The sequence below is a fragment of the Malaclemys terrapin genome, chromosome 22, assembly GCF_027887155.1.
Source record: "Malaclemys terrapin pileata isolate rMalTer1 chromosome 22, rMalTer1.hap1, whole genome shotgun sequence".
NCBI lineage: Eukaryota > Metazoa > Chordata > Testudines > Emydidae > Malaclemys > Malaclemys terrapin.
Genome location: NC_071526.1, coordinates 5,471,285 through 5,495,094, shown reverse-complemented (window position 1 = coordinate 5,495,094; position 23,810 = coordinate 5,471,285). Strand labels below are relative to the sequence as shown.

The 23,810-nt window shown below is 40.5% G+C and overlaps 1 protein-coding gene and 2 non-coding genes across 10 annotated transcripts in view; all 3 read right to left on the bottom strand.

The window, feature by feature from the left end:
• Positions 1-23,810, bottom strand: part of PUM1 (pumilio RNA binding family member 1) — a 121,786-nt gene that overhangs the window by 36,497 nt on the left and 61,479 nt on the right. For 4 of the 8 annotated variants that reach the window (XM_054011562.1, XM_054011564.1, XM_054011563.1 and 1 more), the window contains exons 7-10: positions 23,246-23,516; positions 13,586-13,679; positions 12,171-12,287; positions 188-339 (exon numbers count right to left, since the gene is read on the bottom strand). In XM_054011562.1, coding sequence (XP_053867537.1) covers positions 188-339; positions 12,171-12,287; positions 13,586-13,679; positions 23,246-23,516 — 634 coding nt within the window. The remainder of the gene's footprint in view (positions 1-187; positions 340-12,170; positions 12,288-13,585; positions 13,680-23,245; positions 23,517-23,810) is intronic. The other 4 variants (XM_054011565.1, XM_054011567.1, XM_054011566.1 and 1 more) reach the window with 2 other exon arrangements.
• On the bottom strand, positions 2,882-2,968 carry LOC128827934 (small nucleolar RNA SNORD103/SNORD85). Its single transcript, XR_008443122.1, has one exon. It is a non-coding gene; the product is annotated as a small nucleolar RNA SNORD103/SNORD85 (small nucleolar RNA).
• LOC128827935 (small nucleolar RNA SNORD103/SNORD85) lies at positions 13,245-13,334 on the bottom strand. The gene has a single exon (XR_008443123.1). It is a non-coding gene; the product is annotated as a small nucleolar RNA SNORD103/SNORD85 (small nucleolar RNA).

The following is a 23,810-nucleotide window of genomic DNA, read 5'->3' as shown; positions in this document are numbered from 1 at the left end:
GTATGAGCCCAATAGTTAGCTTACAGGTAATACTTTCCTCTCAATTTTAAAGAGGCCAAGGCCTTTTGAATCAACTGAGTCTCGTATGGTCAAGTGTTGTCATTGGAAATAGCAATTCTTTAACCCACATGAGCATACTTCTGTAAATCCCAGGTACCCAATGGACCTGCAAAACACTGCCACTTACCTGCTGTTGTCCCTGTTGGGTCTGTTGAGTGGTTTGCTGATTTGCTGAGTTACTTGCAGCGGCAGCTGCCGCAGCTTGCTGTTGGAAAAGACTGGCAGGGTAAACTCCCCAGGGAGTAACTCCATAGTACTGATGAGGGACTACTGCAGGGCCTAAAATGCCAAAGGAGGATTCAGTCAACTTCTGTAGTAAACAAGACCTGCTCAACAGTAAGCCATGACCAAAAAACACCTGCACACATCACACTTGAGTCAACAGAGCCTATTTTAAAGGTGACCTGCAAAGGATTTTAAAACCATTGGGCTCAGGAGTGTAGTCCAGGATACATGGAATTTACACAGTTCTTGATTTTTAACTACTACACCACTGATTGGGTTAGTGCCCATTTTTATTCCTTTATCACAACATACAAGTAGGACCTGAAGTTTTTTTCTTCTTGTTGTTCTTTGCTTTATATATACCGGGCATGTCAACATTTAGTAGGAACCTCAAGTGATTTTTATTGTGAGCTTCAATGCCAGAACTGAAGGCATGGCTAATGAACCTTTAACGAAGGCATCCTTTCTCCAAAACAGAACTGTTAAGCTATACGTGTGAACACTGTTTTACAACATAGTTGACAAAAAGTCACTTCTGCTCTCAAGACTCCTGTGGTATCTGTCATTTAGTTCTCCAGTCACCAGGGAGACTTTTCCAACCCAGAGAACACCTCAATTTCCAATGTAAAAACAAACAGAATTTAAATAAATAAATAAATAAATAAATCAAAACAAACAAAAAATAAAAAAGGCCTGAAAGGGTTTTTGTACACCACATAAACCAGTAATAAAAAAGGATTAAAAGGGCACAGGTCCCATTTTTAACATGTTGTATGTCACATTTAAGAGAGAATGTATGTTTACCTTAAATGATCAATAGAATTGTGAATTGTCATGTGGGTTGTGTCAATTTCCAGGACTCTCAGTTATTTTAATTATGGCCTGGTGTAGCCTCTGTCCTTAAAAGTTTATCCAAAGAAGACTGGTGTACAATCAGATGAGAAATCTATATGCTGCACTTCCTGGTAGAACGCATCCCATCCAATACAATAGTGTTTGGAAGCAATAGAATCTTTTATGTCTGCTTCATGTCTTTTGGAGAGATCAGCAGAAGGTTAACAAAAATCTTCTAATTTCTACGTTTTTCAAAACCAATGCAAAGCCTGAGGGTTAAATTACTCACTGTTGCAGTGAAAATGACTTGAGATTAGAATGTGCTTGGCTGAATGAAATACAACACTAAATTTTACATCAGATGCACCCTCCACTGTAGCAGAGATGAGTATTTACTATGCTCAGACAGAATGCTTGCCTTCTAACAGAGGAATACACATCTTAGACCAGGGGTAATCAATTATTTTCTGTCAAGGTCCAGAGGTATAGTCAAAGTCCAGATTCCAGAGAAAATAATACAAAAATAACAAACAACAACAACAACAAGTAGTAAAATAAAACAATTTCACAGTCTGTTGAAAAGCATCTGGCAGTCTGGATTTGGCCCGCAGTCTGCCTATTGTCTACCCCAGCTTAGACTGTAAGACAGACAAGCAATGCATTCAGACAAAATGAATTCATGGACCTGATGAAAGTTCAATTGCAAAATGCTGCAATTAAGAACAAATTTTGTCTTTCATAGCTCATTAAAAAAATCTTTGCAAATGAAGCAAGTTTAGCAAACATATGAATGAAGAGAGGGTGGGTATTTGGATCAGAGAACAGGGAAACTATTCCAAGCATAAGTGTAGCATAGAAGGGGGAAGGAAGACAATAAAGAAGAGGAGAGGATAGAAACAAGGCCATTAAGCACCAGGCTTGCATTCTGGACTCAATCTGTACAAATTGGTGTGTTGCAGGTGCAGAGCCTGCATTATGCTGCAGGACAGTGAAGTTCAGCAACACTGTTACTCTGAGGGCGGCATTGGTTAATCTTACTGTGCTGTCCTTATCAAGTCATTTTAATTTTGTCTGTCTATATAGAATGTTGTATAAGACCAATCACTGTTCTATGTAAACCCGCCGGCATCACAGCCCCAAAAGCTCTTTTGCACAGCAAGATCACCTTATGAGTAGCCTGGGCTCCAATGCCACAAGGTAAATCAGGGTGAGCAAGACCTGCCCCGGTGGACAGAACTCCATCGATGGTGAGAAAAGCGACTGTAGTTCCCACTCAACAGATCTGCTCCCAGGCAACAACAGCTTAAAGCACAGCCCATTGAACGTCCCAGCATGCTGTTGCCCATCTTCACTTAAGCAACCAAGGGTGCTTAGATCAAAATGCATCTCTGCCTGTTGGTATCCAATCAAAGCAGGTCACAAATTGCATGCTGTGACCTGTATTTTCTGCAAGCCACACTTCTGTACTGAAGAGAGGCAGCTACAATCCACTTCATTTTATGCAAACAGGGTAGCCATCGGGGTCCTGGCAAGTGCCATGGCAACCTTCATTTGGACAAAGATTAGGCATCTCTATTCCAAACCAAAAGAAGTAGAGTTTATATTAATCTGAGCTCTAACTACTGTACACACAGTCTGGACTCTCACTCAGCTAGGGGATGCTCATTTGAACAGCTACAGCTTTAGGTGTAAAAAAAAGAGAAAGGTTATTGAGGTTTGCAGTAAGCGCCTTTAAACAAAGCATTCTGAGCATTTTTGCAAGTCTGGCTTAAGCTCATCTGAGCACACGGTGAGGTTCTCATTACTGAGCAGCTCTCTCAGTCACGGCAAGTGTGTCATCGCTGCCAGACCTGGAAAACTTGCAGAGTTATTCTTCATTACAAGACACTAATCTAGCTTTATACTTCTGAAAGATCCCATAGAAAAGGAAGAACATCCTAATGCATTTGAAGTCAAGTACTTCTACTGTGCTGTGCGCCACACACACTGAAGAGTTTATGCACTCAAAAAGCATGTACATGCTAAAAGGAGTTTAAGAAATACCAGTAAACTGAACAGCAAACGTGGTCACAATAAAAACCATTCCCTTCAGTATCAGTGTTACCATCAAATCTATACAGGTATTTGCAATCATGCCATTCATGTGACTCCGAGTATGATGACTCATACTCAGTGGGGGACTTCAACTAAGCAGACACCTGTTGGGAAAATAACACAGCAGGGGACAGATTATCCAACAAGTTCTTGGAATGTATTGGAGATCATTTTGCAGAAGGTGGAGAAAGCTATTGGGGAGAGGCTGTTCTAGATTTGATTTTGACAACTAGGGAGGAACTGGTTGAGAATTTGGAAGTGGAAGACAGCTTGAGTGAAAGTGGTCAAGATTCTAATGAACGGTAGAGGGGAAAAACAGCACAATAAAGATAATGGATTTCAAAAAGGCAGACTTTAGCATCTCGGGGAGTTGGTAGATAAGAACCCATGCAAAGCAGGACTATGAGGAAAAGGTTCAAGAGAGTTGGCAATTTTTCAAGGAGACATTATGAAGAGCACAAGAGCAAACTATCCCACACCATAGGAAAGCTAGGAAGGATGGCAAGTAGCCAGTATTTGCTTAACCAGGAGATCTTCAATGATCTGAAACTCAAGAGTCCTACAAACAGTAGAAACTAGATCAAATTACAAAGGATGAATATAAACAAACACAAGCATGTAGGGATAAAACTAGAAAGGCCAAAGCGCAAAACGAGATTAAACTAGCTAGAGACAAACAGTGACAAGAAAACATTTTACCAATACATTGGGAGCAAGAGGAAGACCCAGGACAGGGTAGACCTGTTACTCAATGAGGTGGGGGAAAACAATAACAGAAAATGTGGAAATGGCAGAAGTGCTGAACAACTTCTTTGTTTCAGTTTTCACCAAAAAGTTTAGTAGTGATTGGATGTCTAACATAGTGAACGCCAGTGAAAATGAGGTAGGATTTGAAGCTAAAATAGGGAAAGAACAAGTTAAAAATTACTTAGACAAGTTACATCTCTTCAAGTCTCCAGGGCCTGATGAAATTCATCTTAGAATAACTCAAGGAGTTGACTGAGGAGATATCTGAGCCATTAGCAATTATCTTCAAAAAATCATGGAAGACAAGAGATTCCAGAGGACTGGAAAAGGGCAAATATAGTACCAATCCGTAAAAAGAGGAATACGGACAACCCGGGGAATTACTGACCAGTCAGCTTAACTTCAGTACCCAGAAAGATACTGGAGCAAATAATAAGCAATCAATTTACAAACACCTAGTAGATAATAAGATAAGTAAAAGTCACAATGGATTGTCACAAACAAATAGCGTCAAACCACTGTAATAGCTTTCTTTGACAGGGTAACAAGCCTTGTGGGATGGGGGGTGGGTTAGTAGATGTGGTATATCTTGACTTTAGTAAGGCTTTTGATACTGTCTCACATGACCTTCTCATAAACGAACTAGGGAACCGCAGCCTAGATGGAGCTACTATAAGGTGGGTGCATAACTGGTTGGAAAACCATTCCCAAAGAGTAGTTATCAGGGACAAACTAGAAGGGCATATTATGTAGGATCCCCACATGGATCGGTTCTGGTCAATATCTTCATCAGTGATTTAGATAATGTCATAGAATCATAGAATATCAGGGTTGGAAGGGACCTCAGGAGGTCATCTAGTCCAACCCCCTGCTCAAAGCAGGACCAATCCCCAACTATTTTTTTTTTTTTTTTTTGCTCCAGATCCCTAAATGGCCCCCTCAAGGATTGAACTCACAACCCTGGGTTTAGTAGGCCAATGCTCAAATCACTGAGCTATCCCTCCCCCCCAAGAGAGCACACTTTTAAAGTTTGAGGATGATACCAAGCTGTGAAGGGTAGCAAGTGCTTTGGAGGATAGCATTCAAATTCAAACTGATCTGGACAAATTGGAGAAATGGTCCAAAGTAAATAAGATGAAATTCAAGAGGGATAAATGCAAAATACTCTACTTAGGAAAGAACAATCAGTTGCATGTATACAAAATGGAAAATGACTACCTAGAAAGAAGTACCGCGGAAGGGAATTTGGGAGGGCATAGTGGATCACAAGATAAATATGAGTCAACAGTGTAACACTATTGCAAACAATATATATATTCTGGGATGTATTACAGGTGTGATGTAAGCAAGACACGAGAAGTAATTCTTCCGTTCTACTCTGTGCTAATTAGGCCTCAAGTGGAGTTTTGTGTCCAGTTCTCGGTGCCACATTTCAGGAAAGATTTGGACAAACTGGAGAAAGTTCAGAGGAGAGTAACAAAAATGATTAAAGGTCTAGAAAACATAACCTATAAGCAAAGACTGAAAGAACTGAGTTTGTTTAGCCTGGAGAAGAGAAGACTGAGGGGGGGGCAGGATAACAGTTTTCAAGTACATAAAAGGTTGTTACAAGGAGGAGGGAGAAAAATTGTTTTTGCCAACCTCTGGGGCTAGGACAAGAAACAACAGGCTTTACTTGCAGCAAGGGAAGTTTAGGTTGGACATGAGGAAAATCTTCCTTTCAGGGTGGTTAAGTATTGGAATAAATTGCCTAAAGAGTATGTGGAATCTCCGCCATTGTCTAAGCTTCTTTCAAAAAATCTCCGAACACCTGTCAGGCATGGTCTGTAATACTTAGTCCTGTTGTGAGTGCAGAGGACTGGACTAGAAGACCTCTCAAGATTCTTTCCAGTGCTATGATTCTCTGACTCAAAACATCAGTGATGTTGGCAACAGTATGTTAGGCTAGGAAGCATTATCACCATTTAAAAAACAAAAAATCTAAACAGATTTCACTATGCACACAAAAACAGACAAAAATATATTTCAGACAATCAAAATTTACAGTTAGGCAAAGTAAGAAAAATGCTGTTTGAGAACATATTGGAAACAAAATCCAGTGAGTTAGACTTCTGGAGTAGACTTATTATATATGGGCTAGCAAATTAACAGTAAAAACAGGTATGATTTGTTGATTTAAGGATATTTACTTTGTATGTTTTGACATATGTTGATAATTTGTGTTTAACAGTTTATAAAGCTTTAACTTTTTGAATTTTAACATCTACTGTCATTAAATAATTGTTTGACACTCCACCAATAATCTTGCGCAGCTGTGAAAACTTAAAATAAAAACAAATCTAAAAAATGCTTAAAAATAAGTGTAGCTATCAGCCAAAATTATAAGAAAATTCTTATTCTGCCAAACCTAAATATTAGCAATTAGTTTATTCAATGGGCTGAAGCGTAATTACAAACGGAATGCTGATAATCGTCAGGGAAACCCAATTTCCAGACACTTGACACCAAAAACTTCCTGTATTTTACATCTTTTTCAATGTGCCGCAGAAATTCTCATATTTCTCTGCACAGATAGTGATATCCCCATTAGTACGTCAACACTAAGCCTATGTCGCCATTCAAATCAATACTCCTTAAAAATAGTTAAATTAATCTGGTGCTTGTGGGGGAAAAAACTTCACGTGATTGACAGTCCTGGAGAGATGATACAACATCCCCTCATACAGCCCCATAAAACCTCCCTTCTTTTGGAGGAGCAACTAAAAGGAATAAAACCAGTTGGGACCTATAATTTAATTTCTCCCATTTCACCAACATCTATGCCCTTCAGTTTCCTTCCAGTCTAGCACTGCCACAGGAAAACAGGAAGGCCTCTTCTCACTAGACTTGGGGTACATCTTTAAAGAGTTCAAAGTAGTATTGTCAGTGTGCTACATATCCTTGTACAAAAAAAATGCATGACTGCACCACAGAAATTGTCCATGGGGGCAACTATTTAATAGCTAATGTTTCTATTTGTACTGCTATTTTTAGGTTTCAGAGCTAACACTCCAATGAGATGAATAGGGCAATTCGGACATCTTTAGAGCTATGGTTCCAGGCTATGCTGCGTAGAGTTACACTCCATGTTTTTTTTAAAGGTTCTCTACTCACTCAGGAGAGGTAGAATTTTTTAATTTTTTTTTGTGGTAAATGAAAAATCAGATTCTGGTGCATAATCCTGGGGCAGGAGGTGTGTATGTGGTGACAAATTCTGCCTAGGCCAAAACACTTCTATTGCAGCTTCGACACTGCTGTAGGAAGTGTGGTCCTGAATAGGTGTACCACTTTCTAGACTTGTAGGTGAAGTTACAGATGGTCTTTCTGGTAAAAAGTAACTCATGATGGTGCTTTCCTGCCACTAAGCTTTGGTCTATTTGTTACTAAGGCTTTTAATATTTCCTTCCTGTGGAGAGTTTTAGTCATTCATTCACAGCTACACAGCCATCACACGGTAGTTCACTGACTCCTAGACTATTACAAACATCCTTGTATAGGGCCCCATGAACTCTGTTTTATTATTGTGAATTTTCAGATTTATTGTTTTCTGATTTCATTTTTTAAAAATTAATTCCATCTTTATGGATTTTTTTAATCAAAATTGTTTGATACAGTAACAATTAAGTAGCCTTACTATAAATGCATAAAAATATTCAGAATTGGATTGCAATGGGAAAAACAGATTTTACAGAAAAAAAAATCCTACAACTTAAACAAAACATCCTGCAGATACAGTGAAAGTAATGCCTTTCAAATCACTTTTTAAAGTAGAACCTAGTAATATGACCAAACTGACATTGCTGAACAGTAACACAAGAAGTTCACAGAAGAGTCTCCTTTAGTGTCAATTTAACTGAATTTAGATTTGAATAATTAAAAAATAATGCACTAAACAATTCATCTTTGCAGTAGTCATTGTTCCCGTTTTAAATTAAACTCAGTACTTTCAAGCTTCCTATATTCTGAAGGAATGCTTAAATTAATTTAAATTTGATTAAATAATTTCACACTATCAAATCAACAGTTTATTGCTGAGTAGCATTACAAACTGACAAACTTAATTAAATGTCATTATTTTTCCCATCTCTGGCAGACATCTCCATCGTGGTACATTATGTTAGCCTTTTAGTGTTTTCCTCTTGTCTGTAAGTAGATTTTTATATTTACTAAAGCTTCTCTCTGTGTGTCTACAGAGCTGACAAGGAAGATGATTTAAGATAGGGCAACCTCTGTTACTTCATAACCTTCCAGTAATGCAAAGATCCAGTGGATCTGGGATGGGCTCATTCTGAGTGCTGTGTAGAAAGACCAGCCATTGTTCATACAGTTCTGGTGAGGGGTGGGTGAGAGGTGGTAGCTTGCTGTACTGATCGATGTTTTGTTGCATGGCTGGAGTCTGCCTGGAATCAAACACACAGATCAGTCGCAACATGTCTTTTGGTGGATGGACATCCCTGTGTTCGGAGAATTTGGTAAAAGCAAGCTGACAGGCTTCATGTAGATTGTCCAGGATCTCTCTGTCCTTACTTATGGAGAAGTCATCCACAAGTCTGTCAGTTTCTTCACCGAACCCACAAGTTTTGGCTGTTCCAGAAATCAAGATCCCGGGTCTCCAGAATACTGAAAGCTGAGACAGCCGTAGAGTGGTGGTCAGATGCTGACAGATGGTCAGGGCCGTTGTTATTTTGGGGCAAGCTTCAGATATGAAAGCTGTCTTAAGTTTCAGCAAGTCTGATTTCACCTGACTGCTAAGTAATGTCAAAAGGTTTGTCTCAGCCTGTGCTGATGACTTCTCTTTTTCAAAAAAGTCCCAGTGGAGATCAGTGTGCTCTGCATGATATTTTACTGCCTGAAACCAGCTATTCCATCTTGTGTGTACTGCTTCAGGAGGGACCTTCATGGTGTGCACATCTTCTTTGGACTTAAGAAAAGCAATCCATCTTTGCTTTCTGGCTTGCTTTTTGAAGGCAGCAGATTTCATCCAAGTAACGAAAGATGTGACATTGCTAAAGAAATGAAAATGCTGTTATGTCTCACCTATCGGATTGATTATATGACAGATATGTCACGTGTACACTGTTGGGTCATGACTCATTTCAGCGCTTCTTTGTATGCTTTGATGCAGTATGCAGCACTGTCTGTTACAGCTGCCCAAACGTCACTGAAACTGAGCTGGTTCCTAGTCATAGACTCCAGAAGAGACCGTGAGAACGTGGAGTGGTTGCAGCTCTCCGTGAAGATGACATCGTCAAACAGTACTAATCTGCAACACCTACAAATATATATATTCTGATGTCAATTTTCCTACTTGGTTTTTTTACTGGAGGATTTCACTAAACAAACTCAAAATTCTGTAATGGAAAAAAAAAAATCCAGCTTCATAGCCACTATTGTATCATTTAATGTTAAAGATTTTTTAAAATATTATACAAGAAGAATATTACAGCTGCCCTGCAATACACGATTCAATTTCCTAATGCATATTAAATAGAAAATGCTTGATAAAATTATTACCAAGCATTTTATAGAATAGCTCCAAAATCCCAATCTGGTGCTTTTTTGGAGGGTGGGGTTACGGCTATTTTAAGGGGTTACAGCATCTTAAACTCATTTTCTTAAATTATTTGTACTTTAAATTGTATAAGTGGTTAGTATTTTCTAAGGATAACAAATGTTTCCCTAAAGGCCAATGCATACATTATAAAAAAAGCATCTACTTAAGAATCTGTCATGATAGTAAAAGAAAAATAAACTTACATATGATAATGCGTAGCACACTGCAGTCTCCAATATCTGTTGTCTTGTCGACACTGGAATCTTTTCCCCCTGGATTTTGGCCAGCACTGCCACATGTGCTCCTGATAAACACAAGGCAGAATCTGCCGAAGTGCTGCTTTATTTTCAGGCAATGCTTCCCACCTTGACTGCAGTGGTTTAAGAGGAAAGGTCGAAGCTTCTTCATTTTTTCCACTGAGATGACAGCCTCAGCAAAGACCACAACAAACTCCCATCTGGCATCTGCAGATTTCATACTGCCTGCAATTGTTCTCTGTAGACAGCGAGAACCTTGATGATTCTCAGCATATGTGGCATGATTCTTCAGATACGGTTTTGATATTAGATGATCGTTGCAGGTATCTTTTCGGGTCCAGTCTATTGTATGTTGACAGCATTTGCAGAACATCATACCGCCTAATTCATAGATATCATTAGGCAACTGACTAGCTCTGAACTTTGGTGTCAACGCATGGTTTCTTTGCTTTTTGAATGAGCATTCTCCAGTTGAAGAATGCTTTTTAGACATGTTTAAACTGTGTCCTGAACCATGTGGAGGGGGGAAACTGCACTAATAGTAGCAGGCCATGTCTCTAAGCAACAGTCAAAAACTAATATACAGTACACCCTCGCTATATATGCCCTTCACAATAGCAACTCTTGGGCTATAGCAAACCCCATCCCTGGATCCCACCTCGAGTGAGCGGAGGCCCACACAGTTTCTCAGGCCCTGGGGCCACGGCGGGGGCAAACAGAGCTCCTTCGGCTCTGGGCCACAGCAGGGAGACATCCTTTTTTTGTATTGCGTTGGACTTTTTTTTTTTTTTTTTTTTTTAAACACACACACACAGCTGGATTCAGTGTTACAGTTTTGATTCCGCAATTCTGTCCATGTTCTCGTTGATGCAGCTTCCATAGGGCTCTACTTCTTGGCTTTCTTCCATTTCATCTCAGCCTTACCTGTGTGCCAACAATTGGCTTTACCCTAACACCTCATCTTTCATTTTTATTATGCCCCGACCACACCTAACAGTCATCTCTTCAAAATGACTTTTTTTTTTAAAAGGCATCATCATCCTGAAAGGACTCTTTATAACCTTGATTCTTCACATACTGTTTTATATAATCTACCAAAAACACCATATGATATGGTCATACTTGTAATCCCATTTCATCATAGCTTGACTTTAGGTTGGCCCCAAAGCTTAAAAGCTAATAAACATTTATGTAACAGCTGGTAAATATTACAAAGAGTCACATGTCAAACTTACTTGCTCAAACCAGAATACTGTAAAACTTGGTTATAGTAAATATAATCTAACTTTGTTTTAACTTTATCTTGGAGTGGGGGGGGGGGGGCATGTTATTTAGGTATACAGACTGCATAAGAATGAAATGTGATGAGGTTGTGCAACCTTCATTGAGTAATGTCCATATCTAACTCTGGAGATTTTATTTAGAACCTATTGGACTTCCTCCTTCCAGATGGCTCAGTGAAAGAATTAAATTTGGTTGTACAGAACTAATCTGGTTTTGGAAGAACCCGTGGGACTCTCACTACTTGGGCCAGAACCTCATGACTTTTGGAATAAAAATTCAATATGCAACGTGTTTTTCACGCTTCCTAATTGTTTACTGGAGCTACCGTTTCAAGACACAGCAATTTTGGCTCCTGAAGTTGGAAAAGGATTCAGAGACTAGACAAGATTGGGAGAAAGAGGTCCAGTATGAAGGCAAGAATGACCCACATTAGAACTGCCAACTAGAGCACTTTATATTCAGAGTAAAAGCCTCTGCACAAGTGAGAGATCTTTTGACATATAAGGCCTGGAACAAGGTAATTAAGGGACTGGAAAGCATAAAGTTCAGAAGGGATCCTCCAGTGAAGAAAAAAGCATAATTTACGAAATTCATCACAGCAAATCTCAAATTAACAACAGTAACAAAATTTTACTTAACACTTTCTTGGCAGGAAAACTTTACTCTATACCCTGTAACACAGGCGTCAAAAGTATTTGGCTTTCAGGTATCAAATAAAAAAGAATGTGCATAACTCAACACCAATCACACATTTGTCACTATAAGTGTATAAATGAAATGTCACCTCTCTTTCAGGATTTTTGTTCTTAACCTTAACTGTAAAACAGAATCCATACTGAGTGTTACCTGTTTTGATCCTCTAATTTAGGTATTAATCTATAGGGACAAGGCTTTCAAAACAAAATTCTACTTTAAGTTTTATAATACCCTTCTATACCACACTGACATCCACTTATTTTTTCAGTAGAGCTCAAAACGTGCTAACAGATTACATGAAGTCTGTTCTGACAGCGACAGGTACAACATTTTAGGCACAGAAAATTTCATCTAATGCACAAAAACTCTAAGTTCCTCACCTAAAGTTGCAGCTGCTGCAAGTCCTGCTGCATAGGGATCTGTTCCTGGTGGAGCAGCACTGATGATGTATGGATTGGGGACAAAGGCAGCGGGAGCTAAACCTGCTGAAAACATACCTGTCAGTAAAAACAAACTTAACTAGAACTGCAGCCCTACCAGAATACCTACATGTGTTGGCTATTCATCCTGGCTGTAACTGAACGGGATAAACAGGCTTGTGCAGCTATGATTTAAGAATAAGACAAGTTGGCAGCTACTTTGAGAAGACAAATTATACATTTTCACATGTAGTTCTTTGTAGACAGCACACAGTAAGTACCCAGGAGTCTTACTGAAACAATCAAATGGGAAATTTGTAGCAATGTTACCGTGCATATGTATATGGAATTTGACTCCAAAGATGTAACATCCCTTAAAGAGCTGGGAAACTAATAAACTAGAAAAAAAACCAATGGGAAAATAAAGAGCAACTACCAATTAATTTATACTGGTGGGTATTAATACATACCCATAAAATAAGTTTTCCCTTAAAGTTCAATTGAGCCTTTTTATCATAGGAGCTCAAAGCACTTTAGAGATATAAAAGCACTTTCATAAACATTTTGTTAAATCTACTAAATTAGGGGAGAGGATGACACGGGTCTACACCAAAAGGGAACAAATGTGGAGGGCAATGTACATGGTACACGAGAAACAGCGTCTTCATAATTCTTTCTAGCACTTTAAAACTAAGTTCAATTCAGTTAGGAAAACTTACAGTTAAACTCTTTGATGCTGGGAAATTTTTACTCCCACCATTAATGAGTGAGCCTTTGTGAGTGGTTCACCTATTTCTCTATAAACACGATTATGTACAGTTGTCCCCAAGTCAGTATTTTTTTAATACTATGAATGGCAACACGTTTAAATAAACTTTTAAGTCTCACACAGAATAGCCTGAAATTCCATTCTGTGGGGGAGTTATTCAAAACTAAACCATTGTAATTCATAAAATATGGACGCGAGTTTCTGCGGTCTGTACTAAAATGTGCATTTTTCCTCATTTCACTGTCCCAGTGTTACCCCAATTCATGTCTGGCTCAGAGTAAATGAATACTTCGAAAACACTCTCATTACTGAAGAGCATTCTCAGTGAGGGCAAGGCAAGTGTCATCACCGGTAGAGAGGAATATTTGAAAGCTTTTTAAAAGTATAGCAAGATGTTACCAGAATTTTGCAAGGTAATCTTCAAACATGGTCTGCTTCTGAAATCTGTGCGTCAATTATCCATAACTGGGACCGTACTTTTAAAACCCCTCTAACGCCTAATAACCTTTTTTCACTGCCACAGACTATTTTGAAGACATCCGTTAGCAAGTAACAACAGCCACCTCCAGAAATCTAATACAGGTAGGGCGTTAAATGAAGGACTTACCTATGTGCGGCTGATGGGCAGCTGCCAATGCATATTGCTGCTGCTGTGCTGCCGTCAGCTGCTGAACAGCAAGTGCATTTGGTCTTTGAAATAACTGAAGGAACAAAAGAACAGTTTTGGTTCTTTATTCATGTACTAGAAAAGTATTCTCAGATTCCCTTCTGAAGCAATCCTGACAATAGATTTACTATCATAAGAGTATGGACACTCTTCATGATATGGAAACATGTTTAAAAGAGATCTTCGGAGGAGTTTTAAATTCATAATCTACCACAAACCATCTCAAAATATTTTCATTCCAGTATTATTAACCTATTGTGAGGGTTTTCTACCTCTGCGTTCCCTGAAAGCTTCACTCATCAACTACTCTTTAAAGAGACTCAGACAAACTTCGTAACTGTGGCCCATGGGTCACAGCAAGCTAGCAGCTCACCAGGCTGTTTCCAGCTCTAATACTGTATTAAATACACTAAATACTTTATTACTTTCCCATGCAGGCAATTTCTGTTGCCACGGAGATGTTATGAGACTACAAACGGCAGTGGAGATGGGCTGCAGGACTGGGAACGGGATGGCAAATACTCACGAGAATCTCTGTAAAAACGTGGTCCATGCTGAGAAGCTAAAGAACCCTAATATAACATGAGAGGGAAATCTTTCCTTACCTGTTCATTTTCTCTCTAAGATCTTCTAAATCAGTCCAGACACTTGGTGCACATAGTTCTTCCCTGACAGTAGACAGAAAGCAGACACTGGGACTTTCTGGTGATATCATCCCCTGCATAAGGGTTGCCAGCTCTCACAGCTCAGCTGAATCTTTGAAAGCAGTTCACAGGATTTAAGTGTAATATAAAAATCGAACCCCTTGAGACACTGCAAACTCGCTATTTGCAAAAACACTGGAAATGTTGAAGAGAGCACCAATCTTGAAGGGAGGGATAAGGGCTGGCATAGAAAGTCTTGAAGGAAAATTAAGGAAAAAAAGTTTCTCTCCAGCTTCCAGTGCCAGTCCAAATTCTTGGGGTCTGCCAAAGGAGTGCAGTGCCATATAGAGGGGACAGACTAATGCCTCTTGGCTGCCCGCAGCACTTGTGGCACAACACATTGGCTGATGCCTGAACATCAGCTTGCGAATATAAACACTGGAGAAAACACACACGCCAGGTAGCTGCCTTGAATAACTCTAGTAGAGATGCTTCCACCTAACTTCCTAGTGAAATATACTGTGAAAACAGAGGGAGCGGCCTTTGTTGCACGGAGGCAAGCTTTCCTGACTAGAAGCTTTATCCACTTGAAAAGAATGGATCTGGATGCTATGCTGTTGTTTTTTGCCCCCTTCCATCCTTGTAGGACTGAGGGCATGTCTACACTTGAAACATTGCAGATGCACCACTGCAGCGCTTCAGTATAGACCAGGGGTTCCCAAACATGGTTTGCAGCTTGTTCAGGGTAAGCCCTGGTGGGCTGCGAAACGCTTTGTTTACCTGAGCATCCGCAGGTACGGCCGCTCGCAGCTCCCAATGGCCGCGGTTTGCTGTTCCCGACCAATTGGAGCTGCAGGAAGTGGTGCTGGCTGAGCCACCGCTTCCCGCAGCGCCCACTGGTCGGGAACAGCGAACCGCAGCCACTGGGAGCTGCAAGCGGCCGTACCTGCGGATGCTCAGGTAAACAAAGCGTCCTGCAGCCCGCCAGGGGCTTACCTTGAACAAGCCGTGAACCAAGTTTGGGAACCCCGGTATAGACACTACCCATGCTGATGGGAGGGGTTCGCCCGTTGGCGTAGGTAATTCACCTTCCTGAAAGGCAGTAGCCAGGTCAACAGAAGAATTCTTCTAGACCTAGATCTGTCTATGCTGGGGATTAGGTCGGCATAACTACACCACTCAGGCATGTGGATTTTTCACACCCCTGAGCAACGTAGCTGGGTCAACCTACCTTTTTAGTGTAGACCAGGTCTCAGATAGAGAGGCCTAGCTTCTTTATAAAATGTTAAGACTGGGTAGATGGACAATAATAATTCAGCCTGATTTAGGCAGGATGTAGTTACCTTCAGCATGAAACACAGAGCTGTTTAAAGAATGGACTTTCTTGATAGAAAAATCAGGTATAGTTCTTCACAGAGCAGGGCTTTCAACTCTTCTCCTCCTTGCTCAGTAGATGGCAAATATGAATAAGAGAGTAATAGCCTACGGGATATTCTTCTTCTGCCTCCTCCTCTTTCTATAGGTCCAAACTAAGGAACAGGATGTAAATTTTGTACAATATTTTAGATCCAAAAAGGAAGAAGTCATCTGAATACAAGTTTTGGCTTTTGTCAACCACTATACTAAAATCTAGCTACATCTCAGTGTAAAGTACATCCGTGTCTCCTGAAGACTGATGAATGCACCTGTAAGATGCTGGCACTCATTCCTAAGGCTAGACCATTCCGAAGGAACTCCAGGATGCTGGCTATGGAGAAGCACATCAAATCCATGGTTCAATCAATCACACAATGTTCTCCAGATCCTATAATCATGGGTGGATGTGGAACATATGCCTGTGATAACCTTTACTCAAAAGCCCTTTCTTCCAAGACGCATCTTCTCAACTGTGATGACCTAAGCCTAAAGAGATCTGGATCTTCATATCAAGTAGGGTCTTTGTGCCAATAAGTCATCTCTAGTTAGCAGGTGGATCATATTTGTGTTGACAAGCATGAGGTCAAGGCAGCAAGGACATCTTGATTAATCTGAAATTGAGAGAGATGTGGGGGAATGAGGGTTCCCAAGGATCTGCCAACTCTTTGCAGCACCCTCCTTATTGACCAATGTGGAAAAATGTATGACAGCGTGCTGGGCGTATTTACCCCTAGAACTTACATCCATGATCTTGCTGTCTACCATTCTGTTGTCTCTTTCACCAAACACAAAGTTGGTCCAATAAAAAGGTATTACCCCACATACCTTGTGTCGCTACCTTCCTGTAGTCATCACATCTACTTGTGGTCCCCTTCACTACAACAAATTCACTCGAAGCGCTCTCAATTTTCCACTCTACTTTACATATTTGGGATCAGTTTAGCCAGTCCACTGTATTGCATTCTGGCTAGGTGAACAACAGATATGTTAGATGGGTGGTTTTTTTGGGTTCGTACAATCGGCAGCTAGTTTGCCTTGGCCACATCCTTTCTCCTCGTCAGTTTACCTATGTCACAGCAGGCACATTCTCAAACTGCATCCCACTGAGCTATTTTTGAACGCATGGGGAAAGCAGAGAAGAGCAAGCTGACTGCTCTTACATCTGGAGAAGACTGAGCCCAGTTCAGCTGACGACAACATGGAAAAGATTTGCTGTTATACTTTGTGTTGTCTGTCTCCCAGTTAAGAACATTATTGCTTGGTGCTTAGCTGGGCTCCCAGATGTATTAACATTTACATCGAGGTTTGCATACTTCTCTCGACTCAATATTTAGGCATCGGGTTCCCGAAACCAGCACAATCTGGAAATGGCTGTCCTCGCTGTCCATTGTAATTTGACCTAAAGTCATCCATATAGAAGAGAGTGACAGCTACTGGCATAATTATTCATGCTGAAATAGCTTCAAGGTGATGCATACAGGTTGAAACTAATTTACTTTGGTTGGTACAATTAGATGGAACAAGACTGCTGAAAGTTTTGAAACTGAACTCTAACTATGGATCATGATGCCTAATAGGCATTGATCTGATGTTGCGTGTTCCCATGCATGAAAGGAATGGAGCTGCCTTCCTCCTATGAAGTCCAGGGATGCCTGATAAGTGTAGCTTCATTACTGCTTAAAGGAGGTGGGTAGCAGTGTCCAGGTACCTATGTCCTCTCTCTTGACCAAAGGAAGTGCACTTGAAGCATCCTTTCCAGATGAACTGCAGCTGTTTTACCAGGGAATATGATCTGGCTTCTTAAAAATGTGCCTTGTGTAACGGAGACAGAAACTGCCACATATATGTTGTACGCTGCAGAGGGCCAAAGTTTTTGTCTGTTCTCTACAGCTTTAACTACAACGAGCTTCCTTTTGAAAGGCCATCATTGTAGTCAATGACCTCCTCTTCAAATATCTTAAAAAACATTTTTCACAAACATACAGACTAGCAGGGCTTGGACTGAAATGCAGCTGAAGTCTCAGAGAACAGCTGGCTAACTCTACAGATTCTCAGCTCTTGCCCTGTGAGGGAAGGTGGAGCTAGTGTCTGGTGGAAGGCGTTTGGGTGGGTGTTTACAAGGGTGGCAGGAAAGGAACAATGTATTCCTTGCCCTCTCCTTGTTTGCACAGCACATCAGTCATGCTGTTCTCAAACTTGCTTTTAGCTTGGCAATGAGTCTCTCACACACACACACACACACACACACACACACACACACACAGCTCTCAAGTGGAGATGTGACTTTGGTTGGCTGTTTGCTTCATCTGAAATAAAGTAATTTATAACGATATATAATCTTCGTGCTAAGGCCCGCAGATCAGTTACAATGAGCACTCCAGCCTGCTTGCAGCTTGGGGACAGAATCTGACCCATCAGTCACTGGAAGCAGGGCAATGTGCTGCCTCCTGAATTTCCTTACAGCTATTTTCCATCCCCCACAGCTGCAGACAGGTTCATAGCTGGTCTGTTGCAGAGCTTGTGGAGGAAGATTCCAAACTTTATTTCAAGGAAGGTTTCTGATTCAGTGCAGAGAATGGGTTCCAGAGGGAGAACACACAGCACCCACTCTCTAGAACACGATTCATTCACGTTTCAGAGCATGGCTCCTCCCATGGATCACAGATCTGTCCGGCTTGCAACAGTCAATGAAGTTGACGCGGTTTTCATAAGAACTGGGAAGAACACAATCAGCCCTACTAGAGAGATTCTCCTCTCCTGCATGCCGAGAAGTGCCCTATCTCTCTGTACACTGCCCACCTAGGGGGAGATGAACAGCAGCTCCTACACCCAGAAATCTCTCTCTCATCATAAGTCAATTTGGTGGGCTGGTGACTGAGCTCTTTTCATCTGGAAACAGCAAATTAAGAGCCCTTCAGCCTCTGTGTCAGGACGAAGGAGGTGAGCTGAATAATCTCTTACAAAGCTGGGCAAGGTCCCTAATATATGTATTCACACCTTTTCCACTGCTCCCCAGGACAATACAAAAGACATTCTTTCTGACAGAAGAGGCTACGCTCTCAGGTCTGATGACCCTAGCACGGGTAGTGATCAATGGCTCCATGTCTAGTTGGCAGCCGGTTTCAAGCAGAGTGCCCCCAGGGTCGGTCCTGGGGTCGGTTTTGTTTAATATCTTCATTAATGATCTGGAGGATGGCGTGGACCGCACTCTCAGCAAGTTTGCAAATGACACTAAACTGGGAGGAGCGGTAGATACGCTGGAAGGTAGGGATAGGATACAGAGGGAGCCACATGGCTATCACTATTTAAGTTCACCAAGTTCTGCTTACTGGTCATCCAATCTTAGCTATGCCATTTCCTTTCTTTTTGGCAGAAGTCTTCTACATGCCTTAGTGCACAGGGAAAGATGGAGGAGATAGGTTATTTATAAAGTATCTGGTTTTGGATGTCCATATTTAAAGAATGATTATGCTTTTCACCCAGAGGCACGCTGCTATGAAAATCCCATTTTAATAGATCTGTGGACCTCAGTGCAAAGAAAAGGAAAATTTATCCATGCTTACCTGAAAATGTCCTTTCGTTGGATAATAAAGTCCACAGATCCAGCCCACCCAGGAGACAAACTGATGATCCCGAATAGAGATGGAAATAAGGATTTGGGGTTTGTTGTCATTATGCAGAATTTACCATTCTCTGGAGAGATTGTTGTTTTTTTCCTCAAATTTCATTTAATACAGTCTGTAATTTAAGAACGTAGATCTGAATTATCCTGGCTGTGGAAGTTCTCAATTGGAGGAAACTTCAGAAGGCAGGGTCTTCAGATCCTGCCACTGAACTGCAAGCAGGTGGAAATATGCATGGTACTGGCTCTATGGATCTTATTAATCAGAGAGAAGACATTTTCAGGTAGCTATAGATACATATTTCTATTGTCACTATGTGTGAGTGTTTATGGAAGCAAGAGTAGGAAAGACAGGAGCAGTAGCAAACATCACTCTGGGCTTCAGATCTAGAAGCAATGTTCCTACAAGAGGGGTCCAACTAGGGGAGGCAGAGATGGCAACGGCTACCTAAGAGAGTCCAATTGCAGACTCTGGAAGGGATGGGGGTGATGGGCTTGAGGCCTTGGAGCAGTTGGGAAACCAGGAGACACGCCTAAAGAAAGCAGATTAAGGCTCTTTAGCAGTCCCTGGTGAAGGCAATACGAACAGTCTTTGGAGGAGAGAATCTGCCCTGTTCTGCATAGGTTACAGGCTCTTCACTCCACTCATTGTGGATATCTTGAGGAAGAATGTTTCTTTCCTAACTGCAATTTGTGGTCCCCCATGAACTGCTGCAGAGGCTGCTGTATGACTAGAAATTCCTGTAGGCGTCCAAGACCTGCTCTATTCTCTGCTTTATTAAGGTCTCTCTTAGCCAGCTGATACTCCATCTGCTGAGACAAAAACAACTGAGCTCTGAGAGCCAGCAAACCCCATATATTCAGAAGATATTAATCAAGTCTCAATGCATTGTCTCCATCTGTTGGCAGTGAGGAACCTCCAAACACCTGGATTGGTACAGAAGATCAAAGAGAAAAACCCAAACAAAAAGCTTATTATAACCAAGTCTTGACCCTAAATTAAACTGCATTTTTATACTCTTGATCTACTGCGCTCTGACACGGATATTCATTTGGGTATCCTTCCCCTTCCACAAAAGATTCATTTTTACCTTTTCAATTAAAATAGTGAGAATCTAAGAAATAGTACTTCAGCTACAAAAATATTTAAGCACATAACATTTTAGCCTAATATAAGTCACATTCATATACTAGGATACAGCTCATGACGAAGACCTGTCTGAACAAAGTTTGTTGATATGTCTGAGATACTGTTTTAAATCCTAAAACTCTCAGAGTTTCACCTACACATAAAGCTAGTGTCGTATAACACCTTGTCAAGAGGTCATAGGAGAAAAACTTGCAAAAAACTGGGGCATCAGAAGCTTATATTATGTCAATGTTATAAAGTTCAGATTTGTGTAATCCAGTTTCTTTTGCAAAATAAACATCTGACATTTCTAATCAGATTATGCACGGTTAAGACTTTCCCTTCTTAATATTGCTTTTAGCCGCACTGATTTGTAATCCCTTCAAAGTATATGGCATCTTTTCCGATGCCCTATAAAAGGTGCTCTGCAAATGAGGTCCTGTTGATCAAGACATATTTCCCTCAGGAAACAGTTAAATGTAAGCCAGATTTTACTACAAGTCACAACACGATCATAAGCGCCATTTGGTATAGCTTCCAATTTTACTTAGAAATATATTCTACTCCAAAGTACAATGTATAAATTGGCAAACAATAGCACCAGAAACTATTTTTGAACAGATCCCTGGAAACACTAGCTGCTGGAGACATTAAGTAAATCCTCCTCTGTTCTTCTGAGCCAAGGGTATTGCATTTTATACTGACATATGTTAAGAAGTGGAAAGTTACAATTCGGAGTTAAGAGCCACAATAATGGAAGCCCTACATTAATATAGTGGATGTTTTCAAATAGTATAATATAAGGTTACTACAGGTGTAAGTAAACAGATGAGGCTGCTATCAAAACACAAAAATAAGGTTGAAATATCAAAGTACTGGTTCCCATCAGAGAGTTTCTGATCGGGTTATTCACAATATCATTACCTTGATCTGAGTAGCTGAGTGCACCAGATATGTTCAATGGATATATATAACCTGTTGTCTAGCTTGCTTGTGCATCCTCATGTTCCGGTGATATCCAAGTAGTTTAAAAAGGCAGTATAGAACTGTAGTGTGTGCGTCAAGGTGTGATGGCAAGAGCGGTAAAGAGTTCAGCAGTGAAATAATTGAAGTGCATACGTTCAGAAGAAGGCTCTCTGTACTGGCAACGCTGCTTCAAGTAGGTGTTATCTACTTAGTTTACATTAAAAAATATATATATATATATATCTTACTGCCATCTATGCAGATCTAATCTAGCCACAGAAAAGAAAACTACTATCATTTGCTTCATGCAGAACAAGCTCTCCAGTGAGGCTCTGCTTCCAGAATTTTATTGTCAGTGGTTAGGTGCAAAACAGAAACCGATACCTGATTTTCACATAACAGAGCTTGCAGGATTGCAGAAAAATAAAACTTGATTTGACTTGATTTTATATGCAAGACATTGAAGGAGAGTATAACACTAATTAAGCAGATGTCAAATTTCTGCAGTAACCTTTCTGACCATAACCATACCTTAAAAAACAATTAATCTTAATAAGCTCCAGGCCCACAGTTAGGACTGTGTGAATATTTCCACTACAAACACTGGTTTTCAAGTGCGTCAGTTTCATTATAAAAATGTTTTCTGAGGTGATCCTTTGCATCAAAGCTTTTACCGGAGAGATTAATACAACATTTAAAAAATAAAATTGGTTTGGTCATTTTCAAGTTATTAAATTATAAACTAAATATATGTTTTACTAATACCAATTTGTACTTGTGAACCCTAAAAACATCTTGTATAAAGAAACTTCAGATACCAAGATCACATTATGGGCTACTAGACTATACAGCATATGGGCTACCAAGAAGTACAACCTTTCACTGTCTACTAGGCATACCAACACATGCTTTATGAATGGACGACTAAACACATGCTCTTCAGCCAGCCATGACAACTTTTTTGTTTTAAGCTGTAACTTTTTTTTTTTGAGGGCTTTAATACCAACAAAAGAAAAGAAACAAAAGTTTACGATTGTTGCACGAACAAGAGCAGCTTTAGAGTGGATCCTTGAATCTAGGCCTAGCGTTCAAAAGGGGCCAGAATGTAGATCAAGGACTAGTCTGTCCAGGAAGCACCAGACTGGGCTGCCTGGGTAGGAGGGAAGGTGAACGAACCCTTTCGGGCTGAGGAAGAAAAAGTCATGGGGGAGATCCTCAAAAATTACACTGAATCCTGATCTCATTTTGTCTTAATCCATGATCAAGCAAAAGCAACGTAGTTCATGCTGACACACTTTTCTTCAATTACCCTAGAGTGATTTGGTATTGCAGAGGTCCCCAGCCAGTGTTGCTACATCTAGGCACAAATGTACCCAAAGACTTCAGTCAGTTTCTTTGCCTTTGTTGGTCTGTTATTTGAAAGCAGCTTTTTCAAATGTCAGTTGTATGAAGCCACAATAATTTAGCAGCAGCTTGTTTCCTTCTCTAATAAAACAAACATGTAGGTTTCTATTTTAACTCAATGCAGCTTTAGAACTACTGATATTAAATGTGCTTAATGCTACTTAGGCATGTTATTTTGCCATTTTCTGTTTGCCACTGATCAGATAAGTCTCCTGCACCTGGCTCACTTTAGCAGAGTCCTGTACAGATCACCTCTCCCATTATTGAACAATGTTTCTGTTAGGCTAAGTGAGCCAGCGCCTCCAATCAAGTAACGAAGTAACATGGTACCTCTGGGGCAACTCAAACCAGTGAGTTAGATGCCATTACTGGAAGGGTTGGGGAAGGAAAGAGGTACAGTATCTGTGTGAATAGTTTACCTGTTGTTGAGAATTGTAGTCAAAGAGTCCCACAGTTGCAGCTCCTGAGTCCACAGGTACTTGAGTGCCCGAGTAATCAAACTGAAGAGGCTCCATGCCAACATGTTCCATGGGGTCCAGGGGAACACTCTGGGATTCCATGTTGGAGAAATCCTCCACAGGCTTGGCACCATTAGTGCTAGTCAGCTGGGCTAAACCCTCGGATCCGTTCTGGTTTGGACCCAGGAGATCCACTTCGTTAGCAGAGTTCTGGCAGTTCCCAGGTGTACGGCTACACAAAAAGAAAAAGTTAAATGTCACTAAAATGTATCTGCTCAAAAAGATAAACTGGCAACATCTTATTGGCAATGTTAATGTCATATCGTTTAGCATCACTAACAGCCAACCCTGGTGCCAACCGGAATTACTGGCAGATACTGTTCAACTCAAATGCTCTAGAAAGAAACAGCTAGATGTGGTCAAGTTAAGCATACAATCCAAGTATGCTACCAACATATTTCTTCTGAAACGGTTTCTCTCCTACAGATAGTGAAAGCAATGAGGTCATATTAATATTTATTTTATC